The sequence below is a fragment of the Botrytis byssoidea genome (genome assembly GCF_014898295.1).
Source record: "Botrytis byssoidea strain MUCL 94 chromosome Unknown BBYS_020, whole genome shotgun sequence".
NCBI classification, from domain to species: domain Eukaryota; kingdom Fungi; phylum Ascomycota; class Leotiomycetes; order Helotiales; family Sclerotiniaceae; genus Botrytis; species Botrytis byssoidea.
This window is the reverse complement of record NW_024065861.1, coordinates 629,782-647,874: the sequence shown is the minus strand read 5'-3', so window position 1 is coordinate 647,874 and position 18,093 is coordinate 629,782. Positions and strand designations below refer to the sequence as shown.

Here is an 18,093-nt window from a genome sequence, read left to right as displayed (position 1 = left end):
TGGTTGGTACTGTCCAGTAGGGACACTGCATAGTACTTTAACCCAAATCAATATCATAGGGTGATATCTCGGAGAATAATTATCCATCCAAAGCTGAATCAGGTGCAGTGTAAATGTAACAGGCACTGATTAGCCAACAAAATGTTAAATTGAACTGTAGGCATCATCACTCTCTTTACTCCGGGGAGTTTTCAATTTGCCAATTTGCTTGACGGTGTTTCGTTGAGATTGGCTGATGTTCCGTAGAGAACAGATGAATAATAAACCTTTAAATGTAGCTTCCACCGCAGACCATCCTAACCTCTGGTCCTCTGAAATTCGTTAACATAAAAACGCCATCCTCATTTCTGTGTACCGCAATTGCGCTCTAGATGCAATCAGTATCAACATATGATACCGTAGCCCCTGTAGTTATCGTGCCATTGATAGCCTGCGCTTGGGCTATGGGTGTATGTGTATTAGCATTCATTGAGTTACCCTCTTGCCCTCATAACCTCCGAGAGTATAAAGAGAAAACTTACCGCCACTAGTTGTTAACCACAATCTCTTCCCTTCCTTTCCTCCGACTCTCTCAAATGCGCCCGCCGTAACACCAGCCAGTACTGTAGATGTGTTACTACCAGCTACAGCTACAACCTCACTCATGCCCTGTTTCCACATGAATAGCGTATCTTGATCATTGCCACACAGGAAGATTGTACCGTCTTCACGAATAATGAAATCATCTGGACTCGTTACATTTACTAGTAATACGCTATCATTCGTTGGTGCCGCAGTGATCGGAGCGATAGGTACGCGGTTGAAGGTGCTTGCGCCGAGATTGTCGAAATAGAGATATGGGGAGCGGTAATGAATACCGTTGATTCCGAGATGTGCTTCTGAACTTGGTGGGATGGCCATAGACGAGAGCCTAAGGGGAATGGTATAAGAGGAGGTTGCGACATTGACGTTGTAGATTTGACCAAGGATTGAATCACTTATAAGAATGTGTTCTGGATCTAGAGTATCCATGCCGTTCAACAAAACAGATTCTGGAAGATCGACTATGTGGGATACTGTTGGAGCGGAAGTTAAGATACCAGCTTTGGAAGAGAAAGTGTTCAAGTCCACTTTGTAGATGGCATTAGAGTAATTCGTAGCCTTTGTGAAAACATCTGTGTAAGGTGTTTGGACAGCGACATAGAAGACATCCGAGAAGGGTGTAATTTCAGTAATACCTAGGACTGTAGAGCTGTGAAGTCAATATTTGCCCTTGTAGAAAGGCTTTTGAGGAGAATTGGGAATTTAGGTTCTCGTAGGGGAATCGAGAAGACATATAAAACGTAATATTAATATAGACAGGGTGACTGAGGGGTACAATGTGAGACAAGATGCATACGTCCGATGTAGGTTGTTGTATTGAAAGTATGAAGGGTTATAGGAGCCGTTTGGTTGGAAGGGTCAAGGAGTTGGAGGATCGGTGTATCGAGACGGGTAATGAGTAGTTGGCCGTTAGAACGGACGGCAATGTTCTCGGCCCAGGTTTTGTCTCCGAGAAATTGAAGCTCGGTGACAGGAAGTGGAAGAGACGCGGCCGAAGATTTTGTTAGAGGTGTGGTGCTAGCGAGAGAGAACAAAGTTGTGATCAAGAGACCTGTGATGTGATAAACACAGCGCATCTTGTGAATGTGGAAGAAAATTCAAGGTAACTGGAGTGACAGGAACACAATTGAACTGTTTCACAGGTAGGACATACCCAAACTTATATTTTTCAATTTGTCAAACCGCATTTATAACTATTGCTAGTGACTTGGAAAGTCCATGGGTCTAAGGCTAGGGTTGGACAATCAAAGTTCAGCTCAATCAATATTGATAGTTTCCTCCCTCGAATCAGTGGTACGGAATGGCTCCGTATGCTCCGTAAACTGCATAGCAAAGGCTGAATAAGCATTTTAAAAGAAAAGTTTACACTTGTTATTAAGCAAGAGACGCATGAAAATTGAAGATGTCTCAGATTTTGAACTATTGGAACTAAGATGAGTGACCGGGAAAGTATGCAAGCAACTACCAAGGATACCAGTGTGTGAAAGAACTCAAAGAGATGTGATAAAATCGCGGATTTGCTAGTACTTGCAAAGTACGCAATTCTCTGGTACGCTGAATTCGTCTCGCGCAGTCACGATATGAACGAACATGACATTACCGATTATAGTTCTCGCATGCCTTCCTGGTTGTTTTTACGCAAAAACTATTGCATTGAAGTACCTCTCGTAGCTGAAAATTTGGGAACAGTGGACGAATTTATGGTGACCAAACCTAGTATCGGTTGTCCTGTCTAAGTAGCCGAAACTTTCATACGAGCAGAAGAGACAATTGAAGTGACGGCTTTCGAATTACTCTTTCCTTATGAGAGCTAGTCTTCCGTGGAACTCGGCCGGCTATCTCAACCGAAGTTTGACTTATTGTGGTCATCCGCATTCATGACATGTCCCATCGTGCAAACATCGACAATAATCTTTATGTCTTAATCGAACTACAGCAACTTTGCTGAATGTTGGATACTACCTCAGATGCCAACCACCGTGCCAACGTATGATTCAATGCCGGGAAAGTAGGGAAATGTATGGTGTTCACTTGAATTCTCAGATTCTCGAGTAAATTCACTTGCAGCCCAGTATCGCAACTATCCAATACCATCAGCCTCACGTAATCGGTGGATTACGGTATGACAATCATCTATAACTGACTTGCTAAAGTCCGTCACAGATTTCGTGATGAAAGAAGTTCTCGGAACAAATCATTTACACGATGTCTACCTAGTAGATGTTGGGCTTGTTTTTCTGCAGTTGGTCTATTCGTTTCAATTCAAATTCCCTGCACCAAGCTCACTCAGAGGTTGAAGTGTACACCGCTTTTCCATACACTAACCTAATAAGATCGCAACTGTGGCAGAATCTGAACTGTCCCTTGAGCACCGCGAAATAATGTTCACAGCACAGAATGGAAGATGCGATGTCTTGAATGAAGTGTCACGACCTTTACTTAATTAATGAATTTTATGATTGTCATGATTTGTGGGAGCTGATAGTCAGTAGCGTTTGGTCCTTTCTAGAAACAATAAACCAATACAATAGGTCAATTGACCATGGAACAACCATCGTCAAGCTCAAAGGTTACAGGTAACATACTCTCAATGCCCTATGCCGTTACATTTACTAAGAACAATAAAGTGGAATATTTCGACCCTGATAATGTATATCCACTCTTATCGCCAGGACTTCTACCTCGACTTCCTCTACGAAACTTACACTGGGAATCACACGCTGGTCCGCTCCGTTCCATATCCTCCCTTCATGTCGACCTCATCAAACACAATCCAGACTCCGGACTAAGCGCACCATCAGTGCCCCTTAATTCGAGTGCATCCGATCTCTCAAGGGTGAGAAGTACAGACTCTGGCATCAGCGCAGATGATGGATTTCGCACACAGGCAATTGGCCAAGCTGCCGACAGGCCCCCTGCACTCTCCCGATCCAGTACGAACTCGGCCGTGAAGGGCCGCAGACACCAAATTCCCGGATTAAGACAGACACCGTACTTGAAGATTCTATTTCTGCGGTGTGATGATAATGATACATACAAGTCTCAGGGTCGGAAGCAGGTTCGAGAGTGGATAAAGGAGCACACTCCATCATCAACAAGCAAATCCACTTCACAGGAAAACCACGACAATTTTGAATTCCTTATTGTTCATGTAATCGTTCCGAATACTGCAGCGGCTACTCAGCCTCCTACGAGTGGGAAAAGTGCAGATGGTAGTTCTGGATCTACAAGTGAGAAATCTACGGCACGTTGGAGAGGCGGTGGATCATCTACCATTCTCGAGAAATTGAGAGCAGACTTCAATGGCTCAACGAAGTCTGGTGTTGATCGGATTGCTCAAATTCGCATTGGCATCAACGATGTTCCTTATAACATGCTTCCTCGTGTTGTACCGGCGATCCCTGGATCCTATACGGAAACACCACAAGAAAATGAGAATGCCTGGATTGATCTGATTTCGAAGCTCAAATTCTTGATATTGCAGTCATTTGACATGCGGGTAACTCAATATGAAGAGAACATTCGGGAAAAGGATAGTCAAAGAACTTTGCCTGGCTGGAACTTCTGTACATTTTTTGTACTCAAAGAGGGTCTGGCAAGAGGATTTGAGAGCGTTGGTTTGATCGAAGATGCCTTGGTGGGGTATGATGAGCTTTCCATTGGCTTGGACACAATTGTTAGAGACCAAGCTGCTGCAGAGCCTGGCATTCAGCACGGCGGCTCTTTCTTGCCTTACACCGAAGAACTTAAAGTGCAGGCAGAGCGGGCTAGAGAGGCAATTCTGAAAGACATAGGCTTGGAGGGCGCAGGATCAGACTCAGAGGAACCGATTGATCTGCAGTCCACGGGTGGTACTTCCGAGGAGGAGGATGAGATCACCATTGACGCATCGAGGAAAAGGTATCGGGAACTCATTCTTGCGAACGATGTTTCAATATTTGATTTTCGGTGCTATTTATTTGCTCGTCAATTAACTCTCTTACTGCGATTGGCAAATGCATGGTTTACACAAGAAGAATTACTCGCAAAGCTCAAAGAACAACGAGAATCAAGTTTACTTGGAGTAGCTGCTAGACTTCCAGCTTCACAACCTTCAGATGACACTGAAAATCTTGCTGTGCTTGGTGAAGTCTGTAAGCGAGCAATGGATTTTATCGGTGCTATATCAAATATCATGCGTGAGGATATCTGGAGTGCTTATTTCCATTCTCAAAAAGAGATTTCCTACGAGAAGGCAAAATCGGATTTTAAATCAGATCCCGTGATGAATCAAGTAATTGAAAATGTTGTTTCCTCCTTCACATTTTCTCTTGCTCAGCAGATACTTGCACAGACTTCTACAAAAGCATTGCCTATCCCAGCTTCGACACTGGCACCTCCCGGCGGCGGAGCGGAGCCCAAATCCTCAATCCCCGAACCTAAAACAATGATGCATCCTGCTAGGACGACTTCTCTTGCCCTCCGATCATCGTCTCGAGAGCCTCCAAGTCCCGGATTGTTTCCTAGTGGTCGAAGAGCCAGCGTACCTGGTCCTGGTGCGAGTTCGTCGGCCTTCCTCAAAAACGGGTTAGAGGACCTTGCTGCTCACCGAGCCGAACTCTATTTGCTCTCTCGGAGTGTTCTAGAACATATTGGTAAACAGCGTGGATGGACTGCCGGCTGGGAAGATGTGAATAAGCATCAAAGTGAGGATATGGAAGTCATGGAGGAGGTTAACCTTGATGAAGAAACGCCATCAAACAAAGACCAGACAACTTCTCCAATTCAATTTTCGCCTTCGCTAAACGGCATTGACAGCAAGTTGCTTCGGACAGCACTAGACAACAAGGCCGATTTTTATCGTCTCTACGAAACTCTTACTGATAAAGCACTCCGGCATTATACCGTAGCAAATCGCATTCAGTCTGTACAGACTAGCATCGCAGATCTGGCTATTCTCAAATATCATCTGGGGGACTATGCTGCTGCTGCCTCCTATTTTTATCGCATTACTCCTTTTTACGGGGATGCTTCATGGACACAAGTCGAAGTGTCGCTATTAGTAATGTACGCTAAGTGCCTCAAAGAGTTAAGTCGTAACGATGAATATGTCAAAGTCGTATTGAAGCTTCTTGCGAGAGTGGCCATGATGGAGAAAGACAGACTTACCAGAAAATCAGCTTTCAAGATCGGCCAAATGAGTACGTTTGACGAAGGAGATATTATTCTCAGTGACAAATACCTGAATGAATTGTTGCTGATAACACCAACCTTGTCCCGTGATGTTCACGTCCCACTGCAGGATTATTTTAGTAAGATTGAAGTAGACGGAACTCCTCAATATCATTCTGGTCAGGATAGTTTCGGCTTACAGCTTCGACTTCAATATTTGCTAAAGGAAGACTTGAACGTCGATAAGGCCCGAGTAAGGGTTATTCCGTTATTGGGCGGCCCTGGCCGGGAAATTTGGCTCGAAACAAATGATGCACGTTTATACAAAAAAGGGTGGAATGAACTATACGTTCAGAGTAATGTAAGTGAAGATAACACTCTTAATTTGAATATGTTCTTACGGTTATAGATCATAATCCCTGGCTCTTATCAAGTTACACATGTCATTCTCCACAGTAGCAAAATTATCATGGAGTATTCACACGACAGTATTGGACATCTATCTACAAGAGGAAGCGGTTTCTTCAAATGTCCGAAACTACTCCTTTACCACCGCGCAGAAGCCTTCAACGCCAAACTCTTTTCCTCTAGATGCATGCATCTAGACCAAAATCGGTCTTTAGAAATTGAGCTATCGTCTGGGTGGAATGATGTCAGAAATGGCCAACTTCAAATTCGTGCGGCAACAGCTGGGCTGCGGCTTCAAACGAGTGAGGTGGCGATTATCGACGGACAACTCGACATTTCCAAAAAGAAAGAGGCAGGGGTTGTTCACTTTGGTGCGATGGAAGCCGAGAGCATTGCAAGAATACGAGTGCCGTTCAATCTCGAACACGAGGTGAACGAGGTCACACTTCGACTTGAAATATCGTACACAACGAAAGATGGAGACTTTTTCTTTGCTACCACTTCTTCGGTATCAATCATGCTCCCATTGGGTGTCAATGTCCAGGACGTATTCAAGCATAAAGCATTGTTTTCAAAATTCACCATCTCAACATCCACAAATAGCCCACTTAGACTCCTTAGTTCTAAGTTGGAAAAGTCCGAAATATTTGAGGCGCATTCTGGACTTGGCCTAACACGACCTCTCACCATATTTCCTCGTCAACCAGCGTCTCTACTGTACAAAATCACAAAGACCGATTCACCTTCTTCCCCAATTACTCGACGGAAGTCTCACAGGCCGAGAACTTTATCTCTCATCTTACATTATATCTGTCTTGATGAAGAGGTTTATGATGTTGTGGCTCAAGTTCTGGGAGACTTTCTCAGGAGCAACTCCTTGCGACCATACACTCGCCTGATTGTACCTGTTGTCCTTTCGGAACTTCGATCAAATTTCTCGCCATACGATTTTGAGAGGGCCGCCATTCTTGGTGAGATACCTACTTCAGCTATCCTCAACATCAGATGGCATGACCATTTTTCGGGACTGGGAAATTCTATTGAACAAGACCAAGACACTGCTCTGCTCATTTGCAACATACTTCAGGAATGGCAGAAGCAAAATCCCGTGATCCCTTTACCGCTCCTATCCGTCGACGGGGCTGCAATCTCAAAAAGCCGATCGATTGTAATCCCCGTGGATGTCCCTTCGGTGATGGTGGTGCATACTGCTGACCTACGGCTACTTCAAACAGCATCAGTAGCTTCTAGTAGTGCTGTAGCAGCAGCAAACGAGCCAATACCAGCATCGTTGCACCTTATATCAACGAGGAACTGGGATACTGCATCTCATGATGATGCTACAAGCCCAGGGGAAGATATAGAATTTGTATACGAGGTCACGGGTCCGTCAGATACATGGCTTATTGGTGGTAGGCGAAAAGGTCACTTCAAAGTCCCTAGAGCTGTAGATGGAGGGAATCATAAATTGGCTTTCCCTATCGTGCTGATCCCTCTTCGGGAGGGGTTTTTACAATACCCTACTATAGAGATCAAACCACTTCCTGCTACAAGAAGTATCAGGCCAGGATCATCGGGCGGTGGAGAGGAAGGCGTGAAGAATAAATCACGGCCTGTAACTTGCGAAACTGACTGTAAGAATACCGGCGAAACCATTAGAATTATAAGTGATGCTAGGAAGACGACTATGAGTTTAGATGCTAGTGGACCGCAGGGCGGAGCTTGGTTGCTAGAAAGTGAGAGAAGACCAGCGGGTGCTGGAGGCATTGTGATCGATTGAAGACATTAGACTTAATATAATAATTTTGGAACAAGGATGTTTGAATGTAAGAGTTGTGGCCTCAGCTTATCGCACACCATCTTATTTCGTGACAAAATCCCTGCAAAAAAGCTGTTTTTTTTATATAAATTAATTTCTTTAATTATTTCATTAAATATTGAATTATTGATTTGAAAAATTGATATATAAAAGATATTAGTATTTTAAATCTAAAAAAATAAATAGAATATTTTTAATAATTTTTTTAGAAAAGTTGTTAACTTTTAAAATTGAAATTTTTCAAAAATTATTATATATAACACTTTTACCATACAAAAAAATCGATTTTTTTGAAATTTTTGAAAGTTTTGATTTCAAAGATCTATAACTTCTTCAAAAAAATTATTAAAAATATTCCATTCATTTTTTTAAATTATTTTATTAAATCACTATTGTAAATATTTATTAAAAAAATTTATTTCATTTTTTGATTGAAATAATATATAATTCAAAAGTTGAAGAAATAAGGGTTTTTGGTGTGTTTTCGCTTAGTGTGCGATAAGCTGAGGCTACAACTCTTACAAAATGAAATGTGATAGTGAGGTCCTACTTTTCGTATCAATTAGAACACTGAAGTTTTGCTTATATCGAGTGACAAATAGGTAGAAGACAATCCTCGTGCAGCTAGAAAGTACCTAGGTATACAACTCCGCCGCTAAGAAAACCAAGTTAGTCCCCCTGTAGTTTACCATCTTGTGGTATGTGTATCTAGCTTCGGAGTTGCATACTTTCTGGCAGCACAAGTAGTGTTCATTAGGTAAGATTATAAGAGCTGAGGGGAGCGGTGGAGTGGAAAGAAAATTCCCCGAGGAGTCAAGTAGATTAATTGCCGGAGGAACTAAAAGAGCGGAAAGGCGAATTGCACGTTCCCCACGGGCCCCTCCGTATAGAAACTCGCGGGGTTGAGAAAAAAAAATGGAGGATCAATTTGCCCGTCAATCTTGGCAATGATACCTCGAAAGATACGTTTGGAAAGGACTAGCAATGGTTAAATACAAATAGAATCTCTACCATAGGAAAACTAAGGATCGAGTACTGCAATATTCTAGGAATCGAATGACCGCATGTAACGTAAACGTAAAATGGGATTCTTTATCGAGCCGCGTATCAATGTTGCTTGACCGAACCCAGTTTCCTCCCCAGTTTCGTTAATATCTCGACCACTATCGGCCAATCGACTAGCCGTGTTTACTGCAGTAATCATCTAAACCTTGTGTCGTGCAGGTATTCCTAATGAGGAAATTATAGGTTCGGGGTCTCCGCTTGAAGTCTAAATCTAAAGGATGTGATTCGATTAAATCTACGAACGGCCAAGATCCAAGTACTACCTTGAATGCGAGGATGCTTTTTTCTTTACCTATAGAGGTAGAGGTGTTCCTAAGAATGAGTATAATATCTACTTCCTTCTCTCTTTGATTTTCTCGACTTCATACCTGTTAGTTTTGTTCTTTATTGAGGTAAATTGCGGAGGACTACTATTCAGTATGGAAGAGAAGTCTAGTCACGGTCCTGTGACAAGCTATCCTGAAGAGTCCACAGGTTATGGCGAAAAAGCTCTTCCAAACTACAATGGCAATGATATCCCAACAGAAGGCCTTATATTCGAAAATATCGATGGTCTCAAACGAGAACTTTCAGGAAGACAAATTCAAATGGTAACCATTGGTGGTTCAATTGGTACAGCTTTGTTCGTATCCATTGGATCGGGACTTACACAAGGTGGACCGGGATCTCTACTCATTGCCTTCATGTTATACAGTTGTTTTCTTGGATTGGTCAATAATTGTATGGCGGAGATGTCAATCTTCATGCCGGTTAGTGGAAGTTTTGTGAGGATGGGGAGTAAATGGGTTGACGAAGCCTTCGGATTTATGCTGGGGTGGAATTTCTTCCTTTATGGTGAGTAGTGTTCAATTGTGTCTGAGAAGTTACGAAGTATGTTGACAAGTACTAATGGGGATCTGAATCTAGAGGCTATATTAATTCCATGGGAGATTAGTGCGTTAAATTTGGTGTTGACTTTTTGGAGGTATGTATCTTTAGCTCCTTTTTCCAAACAAGCATCACATGTGGACACATCTAACGCAATAGGACAGTGATAATATACCCTTAGCAGCTGTCTGCGCTGGATGTATCTTTCTTTATGGGTAAGTTTCTATCTCAATCCCCAGGTATCATTTCTGACTAGAGTAGTGTTATCAATCTCTTTGCTGTTAAATGGTATGGAGAAAGTGAGTTTTGGCTGTCTGGTGGCAAGGTAGTGTTGATCGCTATGATATTTTCCTTCACATTTATCACAATGGTTGGAGGAAATCCAAAACATGATGCGTATGGGTTCCGTTATTGGAAAGAGCCTGTAAGTTCCTCGCATTTTTTGAGTTTTCCTTCGTCCTAATCAATGATGTGTAGGGTGCATTTGCCGAATACGTCACCACGGGATCTTTGGGTAGATTTGAAGGGTTTCTTGCCGCACTATGGAAAGCAGCCTTTACCATTGTTGGCCCTGGTACGTTAAATCATGCTGAGGTTATACGGAGAAATGTACAAAACATTTAGCCCTAACAATTCTCTAGAATACATTGCCATGATGTCGGGTGAAGCCTCGCATCCCCGCAAAAACCTCAAGCGAGCTTTCAAGACGATCTACTGGAGATTTGGAGTCTTTTTCATTGGAGGAGCTCTAGCATGCGGAATAGTCATTCCATACAACGATAAGAAGTTAATTGCTATCCTTTCGAGTGGTGGCTCGGAGACTGGAACTGCAGCTTCCAGTCCCTACGTTCTTGCTATGCAAAATTTGGGGATTGGCGTACTTCCGCATATTACAAATGCCTTACTTGTGACGAGTATCGTTTCCGCCGGTAACTCCTATGTGTATGTTGCCCTCATCCCCTACGCAATGATGTCCCAGAAGATACTGACAACACCAAAGCTACTGTGCATGTCGTACATTGTACAGTCTCTCGCTCGACGGACACGCCCCACGTTTCCTCCGCAAATGCACCAAGTCTGGTGTCCCCATCTACTGCTTTTGCGTCACCATGATCTTTCCCTTTTTAAGTTTCCTTGCCGTGGGCAATAGTTCGGCCCAAGTCATCACATGGCTCGCAAATCTTACCGAAGCCTCGCAAATCATAGATTACATTTGCATGTGTGTTATCTATATATTCTTCTATAGAGCATTGAAGGCTCAGGGTATTGATAGAAGTACACTGCCTTATGTAGGTTGGTATCAACCTTATTGTGCCTGGGCAGGACTCGCGGCAATGATTTTCACAGTGGCGTGTTATGGATACACTACGTTTTTGCCAGGATGTGAGTTCTCTTTGCACCCTCTCTCCTGCATGCTAAATATTCGAAATCTGGAAACAAAACTGACAAATAATAGGGTGGGATACCGAAACATTTTTCTCTTATTATACCATGGTATTCGTCTGTCCATTTCTCTATGGGGGATGGAAAATTGTCAAGAAGACCAAAGTTGTACAACCAGAAGAGGCAGATCTTGTATGGGAAAGACCAATTATCGATGCCTACGAAGCGACTGTGGCTGAAAAGCACATATCGTTCTGGGAGGAAGTAAAAGTTATGATGGGATTCGGAAAGAAGGAAGTGCATATGGAATAATAAAGGAATAATGGTGAGGGTACACGGTCCCGGATCACCACCTCAGAGAAAGGTTACCGCCAGTGGAATCTTATTCCCTTCACGATATTCCTAGGAAACTACTATTTCACGAATACCTTTGATGAATAATAGATGCTCGAGAATACTCTGCTCAAATCAGGGCAATTGATAAATATATGAGATGATGCCTTAGGCTTGATTGGGAAGTCTAGTCACTAGTGAGACTGCCTCAATCATAGTGAGCTCAATAAGAAGTAATGTCTCTCTCACTGCTCACCCCCCTCCAATTCAAACCCATCAAGTCTGCGTTTCAAGTGGCTTATTTTACCTACCGTCAACTGACTCTCGGCCAATAAGTGATGGATCTCAGAATCCACATTCTTCGACCTCAGAGTTAAACACAACATCTTCTTTCCCGTCTCAAGAACATCTTTGAATTTTTCCGTGGTTGCAATAGCCTCCTCACACTTGCCGCGCAACTCGGGAGACGATGTTCTTCCGCGGAGCTCCTGAATGCGAACTAATTGCTCATCTAGAGACTCGATTTGGATTTCAAAACGGTTAGTCTGCTTTTCATAGTCGCTGACCGAATCGGATTGCTTCAGATAATCCATGACTGCTCTTACATACAATACGCGTTGATAGATTCTCTGAGCCGGCGATTGGATTTTTTCTGGGGTGCCAGGATCGGTATTGTCACTGATCTTGGGTGGTGCATCTTCCAGTTTGTGTGAGGGGTCATTGAGGAGGTTGGAGGGGGTCTCGTCTTTTTGTGGGGCGGATGTGGACTAGAATGAATGTCAGTTATTGCTGATGAAATTTTTGGATATGAAACAATTAACACTAGACATGATTATGAGAACGATCTTATTATAAGATCGTAACGTACCTTTGTGTCGTTAGATGATGTCATGTTTGGATTCTGCTGATTGCTCTTCTAGGTGATCACTTCTGATTTGTTTGTGGAGACTGGTGATTATCTTAAAGAAAAAAAAAACGAACGAAAATCTAAAGCTATTTGGGACTTTATACTACCTTTCCAGTAGTGATGGAAACTGCGTGAAGCATGTTCGAGCATATTCATGGCATCATTTAGCATTTCGTGAAGATTCTCTTATTCCAATAATCGCTAGAAGATGCTGGGATGTTGAAAGGAAAGAAAAAGAATAATGCAAACTTGACACAAAGAGAAAATGATCATTGGGAGGCGTCACAAGCTGCTCGAAATATTACAGCATTCAATCTTAGTTGTCCTCACGCAAACCTTGAGAACAATTTGGTAAATAACAATACTTAATATTATTATAAGTACCCCAGGCCTTGGCTAACTTTTAGCTTCCAATATCATACATTCTCCAAAAATGGCGACGCAACCACACGACTTAACCGTCGTGGCAGCCCTGTTCAGTGCCATCGAGGAGCGCAATGCGCTTCTCGAAACAATCAAGAGTAAAGACGCGATGTTGGAAGCATGCCAGGCACAGATATCACAGCGCATGAAAGAGAAAATACTGTGTGAAAAGGCTCAGAAGAAGTTGGCAAAGTATGAAGAGCTGCTCAAGAACAATGGTCTAGAAGGAGTGGAGGAAGTTATTGGCAAGCTGGAAGATCTGAGTGAAATGGTGGAGAAATTGAAATTTAGGACAGGAAAGGCAGAAGAGTCGGGAAAGGATATTGAGGATAGTTGATGACTCTTAGGTGATATTGAGAGGTGATTAGTTGGGATTCCTCAACGCAAGAAGTGTTAAAGAGGAAGGATGGGAAGATATGTGGTAATGATTATTCTATCACGGTCTTGAGCTTAATCTTACGAAGTGACAGCTGCAACGCCTGTGAGACTGACTTTCATTGAAGCATTTGAAAATATTAATCGACGAAAAGCGTCAATGAGGCAATGAAGTTTTTAAAACCCATAAATTGGGCGGTGAAAGAATAGGAATATTTCTCGACAGGAAAATCTACTGGAATATTTCATTTGGTGAAGTAATCTTTGACTTCCGTTCCCCTCTCAAGCTAAATATTTTTGGATGATAGATGATACCTACCCAATTTAGAGGCCAAATCTTCTAGTTGTGGCACAAGCAGTTCAAGCTTCAAATCCACTTCATTAGTAGCCCAAGAGACAAAATATAACGCGCCCATATCAAAATCCTGAAAACATCATGCCCTGTTGAAAACGATGCTGACTGTAGATCAAAAGCACGCAGTCTGTATTAAACAAAAACATCGTACCTATCGAATAAACAACTCCTATCGCACAAATCAACTTCGAATACCCGTTTTAACTGCGCAAACACCGCGTATAATACCAACCTCAGTCATAATCTGACCCATCTGAATGCGCTTCCATAACGTAAAAGGAGGTTTAACGATTCAAGAGCGGAGAACAAAATCCGCAAGATATCGCATACAAGTGAGGCGCAGTTTGGGAAATAGAAAAGATTCGCGAGTATGGAGAAGGTTTGCGAGTATTCCATTATTGGATGGTAAAGAAGTTCCGCAGGAAAACTAACAAGACAATCGTAAGTGGATGAGTCAAATGATGCTTAGCTTCTCAATCATACCCTTCTGATGCCATAAGTATAACTTTATTCAATACGAATCTTCTTTGCGCTACAATATCCTTGATGATTTCTTTAGTTTGTTGAAGAATGCTTGAAAGAAAGAGCACTGACTCTGATGTCGAGTATATATAGGCGCTTTTGTATCGTTGCCATTCGATGAGGTCATTATACTGTGCCGTGGCTTGTCGAACGCCATCGATTTGGTATACACTGTGACTTAATATGAGAGGTCGTCAATTGTTGCTATCTTTTACAATAGTGAAACTCACGAGGCAGTAGCAGATTTTGTGACCTTGCTGGAATCAACGGATGATATGCCAGTACGATACAGCAGACCATGAACTTTATGATACTACACCCTGCGAGAATTTGCGCAGTGGTATATCGCACAATGACAAAGCGATGAGCCCACAACCCTGAGGCAATACAATATTCATCCACCCAAGCATTCACCTATTCACCGCTCTCGCTTCTACTATATATATTTCGAAAAGCTTCGTTCCAACACATTAGGCGTATGCATGGGAATTGCAAAGTGGTGTGGTGCAGTGGTTTGATTCCACTCTTGACGATTCAACATCGTGCAACGCATTCACACAGAAGGTCCCCGCAGGCAAATACCAGAAGAACTAATTACTCTTCCAACGGGAACTCCGCCCTAGGAAGAGGGGCAGCCACCTACGGCTTGTTACCGTACTCAGTGCTCACACTGAGAATCTATGTTTTGCTATTTTTGATGCTGGATTTTTGGAATTTTTGGCGCAGCGAGGATAGAGTGGGTGGGGCCGTGTTGGTTGAGGTGGTGAATTGAGGTTGTTTGATTGGATGCGAGTTGTGGTGTCGTTGTCGTCGTCTCGCTTCGCGGTTCTTGTCGCGCTTCAAATTTTGCCGCGTTTATGTTTCTTTACTTTACCCAAATTTGAAAACCTTTGCTTTCCGGATACAAAGATTTTGCTAGTACGCTGAGCTGTCCAAAAAATCTCAAAAAATGTCTTTAATTGTCAAGTGTCATGGAGTGAATGAAGCGACCAAAAACAAGACTGCTTTGACTTGGTATCACATATTTTGCGGTATATCCAAGACTTGACAGTATACCATGGATTGAAATATTTTTCATGAAATTTATCCATGCATATTTGTTTCTAGACATGTTGTAGCTCCAATTAATTCGTAAATATTCCCTTCCTTCCCGATGTCCTCGCTTCGCATCATGAGATACCCCACTTCTTTAGATCATCTGTTTGAGAGTTACAGAAGACGATATTTGACGAGAGCCTCGAAATTTGAGTCAATTTCCTGTATGATTGTCCACGATAAATTTAGTTGATACTAGACGTGGGCGATGGATGAAAGAAAAGTTTCCATGTCCAAACATGATAGTTATGGCCACGTTCATACTGCTCAATTATCCATAAAATGTAAAATGTACCTCATCCTTCCATTTCCATATCCAAATCCTCATCATCCTCATCATTCTCTTCATCCTCATCATCCTCTTCATCCTCTTCATCACTTTCCTCTTCCCCCGCCACAAACCACCAATTTCTCCCCTCATAATAATCCGCATTCCCATTCTCCCTCACCTGCAACCTCAACGCTCTCTTCAACTCATTTTCCTTCCTCCACAACACACCCTCACAGGCCCTCAAATTCTTCTTATAATCCTGATGTGACCGTACTACTTTTCGCAACACAGCCACTTTCCTCATTCTTTCTCTTCCATCTCTTCCCTTTCCTCCTCCCACGTCTAATCTCATCAATGCGACATGGAGTTCTCGAGAGTATTTCTTCTTGTCTTTCGTGACTTGTCTCGTGTTGTCTTGGGTATATTTTAACATGCCGCAGATTTCTCTATAGTGCATTTCTTGAGAATTCAAAGGGATATCGAGGATTTGGAGGGTAGGAGTGCTGAAAGGTGAGGAGGGATTTGGCTGCATGTCGTTGAATGATGGGGACCAGGTTTGGGCGGGACGCAATGTCATTTTGGAAGAGAGGTTTGGATTGAGATGCTATGGGCGAAATATTGGGGGAAGTGATCAAGATGTAGTGAGTATTAAGAAACGATTTCGATGAGAGAATAGTGGAAGCTGATTTTGAGCCTTCGAGATTTGCCATTGATTTTGTTTCAGACTTTGGAATTGGTAGCAAGTTCAATCTTCCAGCAGCTTCTAGATAAACTTGTGGGAGGGGATGAAGACCAGAATGGAATGCTCACGCAGAAGATCTGAAGGATCATCGGAGAAGGCACAACGTGGTTTCTATCATAATTCTAAATTGAACTTCGAGTTGATTCTATTCCAAGAAAGAGACGGTTCAATCTCGGTCGTTGACCCAAGTTATTCGTGGCAAGCCACACCTGAAAAATTTTCTTGTTTCTACATCTAGTAGAAATTTTAAGTGTTGAATCTATCTTCACACCTGATCCTCGGCTGTTCATTTACAACCTTTCATGTCTCCCAGCAGACCTCGTGATTTTTGTTTCCAAGCCCTAGTACCCCCCATCCATAAACTGTGCTTGCGCTCTTCATCAGGATTCTTGAAATTCTCAATACTCGGCCCAACCAACTAACATATTCCTATCGCCAGAATCAACGCGCGTGACTGTTTTGTGTATTTTTCTGCCGGAGGGGTAATTGCTTGCGCTTTGCCGGCCCCATAGCCGACGGGTTATCAGAGTCAGAGTCAACGTAGTCCCGCACACGTCTCTTTACAAACTGTTCTTTCCGGAGCTTGGCCGCCCTTTGCTCCGCACTTTCCTTCTCAGCTTCCTTCGATTCGCAATGAGTCTTGAGCAAACGATTCTCTGCTTCTTCAAGGGCCCTGTCAAGCTTTTCTAGACAATAGTAAACCGATTGAATTACAAGAGGCCCCCGTGCCAATTCTCCCCTCGTTGATTCGTCTGATTTTTGGCCTCCATGGTCCCTCGACTCTTCTTTCTTCTTCATCTCCTTATACTCTTCCCAGTTTTTTCTCCCCTTATCTATTCGCTCCGCTAGGATTTTACCCCAATTCTGCCACTCTTCAAGGCTATGCTTCTTGTTCACAAAATCCTTTACCTCATCTACATGTTGCCTTTCTTTCATGATTTCGGCCACAAGGGCTGAGGTCAGTGTATCAGTCGAAATTTTGGTTTCTGAAATCGGCTTGAGTCTGGGCCACTCATTACTAGGCAGAATACATGCTCGAAGCGTTTCGTGTTCATCATTACCAACCGCGCGATGAATACCTGCAGGTATGTCCTGGATTTCTTGTTTGATGATAGCTGGATCGATCTCATGATGTGAATCTCCAAATCGATCACTTCCTCGGCTTTCGCTTTGTTTCCGTCTTTCTATTTCTTCGCGTTCTCTCTTGCGTTCCGTCCACTTCCTCACAACTTCTTTATATCTCCGTCTTGAATCGTGAGACTTATCATTCACTCGAGGTCGATAAGGAAGTGTGGATTGTAGTTGCCTGATTCGCGCCTCTTCTGCAATATCATGTCGCTTGGGATTTCTACGTATCGCAGGCCTATAACAAAGTGACTTCATACGAGTTTTCTGTATAGCCTGTGGAGAAGCCTCTTCAGTAGCCGGGACACAGGGTACTGCTGGTCTGAGGACAAGCGACTTAGTACGATTTCCCCACACGACTTGTGAAGAAGCCCTTTCAGCATCCAAGACACCGGATATAGCAGGCCTGAGAACAAGCGGCCTAGTATAAATATCCCCCCCAAACCATGAAGAACTCTCTTCCACATCCGGGAAGCCAGACACAGCCGGTCTGCGAACCAACGGTTTGGAATGCGAAAGCCATGTAGATTGTTGAGAAGGCCATTCAACAGCAGTGAAAAACGATTCCTCCTAATAAATGTCAGACATCATCGAGACGAACGATCATGGATGAAATACATACATATCCATCCCCGCAATCCATCATCTCATCATCATCCTCGAAACGCAT

At 42.9% G+C, this 18,093-nt stretch overlaps 7 protein-coding genes across 7 annotated transcripts; 3 read left to right on the top strand and 4 right to left on the bottom strand.

Annotated features, from left to right (window-relative positions):
- Positions 1-367: 367 nt before the first annotated feature.
- On the bottom strand, positions 368-1,658 carry EAE97_009133 (uncharacterized protein; the record flags this gene model as incomplete). The annotated part of the gene is made up of 3 exons (XM_038879648.1): positions 368-441; positions 522-1,223; positions 1,379-1,658. 3 exons carry the CDS (start codon positions 1,656-1,658, stop codon positions 368-370), a joined length of 1,056 nt encoding a protein of 351 aa, XP_038729661.1.
- A 1,466-nt stretch (positions 1,659-3,124) lies between these two features.
- On the top strand, positions 3,125-7,874 carry EAE97_009132 (uncharacterized protein; the record flags this gene model as incomplete). Its single annotated transcript, XM_038879647.1, has 4 exons — positions 3,125-3,158; positions 3,210-6,094; positions 6,143-7,775; positions 7,846-7,874. The coding sequence occupies 4 exons, from the start codon at positions 3,125-3,127 to the stop codon at positions 7,872-7,874; spliced, it is 4,581 nt and encodes a 1,526-aa protein (XP_038729660.1).
- A 1,570-nt stretch (positions 7,875-9,444) lies between these two features.
- On the top strand, positions 9,445-11,587 carry EAE97_009131 (uncharacterized protein; the record flags this gene model as incomplete). Its single annotated transcript, XM_038879646.1, has 8 exons — positions 9,445-9,859; positions 9,932-9,989; positions 10,057-10,107; positions 10,154-10,316; positions 10,370-10,466; positions 10,534-10,834; positions 10,893-11,275; positions 11,349-11,587. 8 exons carry the CDS (start codon positions 9,445-9,447, stop codon positions 11,585-11,587), a joined length of 1,707 nt encoding a protein of 568 aa, XP_038729659.1.
- Positions 11,588-11,853: 266 nt separating this feature from the next.
- EAE97_009130 (uncharacterized protein) lies at positions 11,854-12,500 on the bottom strand (the record flags this gene model as incomplete). The annotated part of the gene is made up of 2 exons (XM_038879645.1): positions 11,854-12,375; positions 12,477-12,500. The coding sequence occupies 2 exons, from the start codon at positions 12,498-12,500 to the stop codon at positions 11,854-11,856; spliced, it is 546 nt and encodes a 181-aa protein (XP_038729658.1).
- A 448-nt stretch (positions 12,501-12,948) lies between these two features.
- On the top strand, positions 12,949-13,275 carry EAE97_009129 (uncharacterized protein; the record flags this gene model as incomplete). The annotated part of the gene is made up of 1 exon (XM_038879644.1): positions 12,949-13,275. The coding sequence occupies one exon, from the start codon at positions 12,949-12,951 to the stop codon at positions 13,273-13,275; it is 327 nt and encodes a 108-aa protein (XP_038729657.1).
- Positions 13,276-15,581: 2,306 nt separating this feature from the next.
- On the bottom strand, positions 15,582-16,133 carry EAE97_009128 (uncharacterized protein; the record flags this gene model as incomplete). The annotated part of the gene is made up of 1 exon (XM_038879643.1): positions 15,582-16,133. One exon carries the CDS (start codon positions 16,131-16,133, stop codon positions 15,582-15,584), a length of 552 nt encoding a protein of 183 aa, XP_038729656.1.
- A 606-nt stretch (positions 16,134-16,739) lies between these two features.
- EAE97_009127 (uncharacterized protein) lies at positions 16,740-18,093 on the bottom strand (the record flags this gene model as incomplete). The annotated part of the gene is made up of 2 exons (XM_038879642.1): positions 16,740-17,993; positions 18,046-18,093. The coding sequence occupies 2 exons, from the start codon at positions 18,091-18,093 to the stop codon at positions 16,740-16,742; spliced, it is 1,302 nt and encodes a 433-aa protein (XP_038729655.1).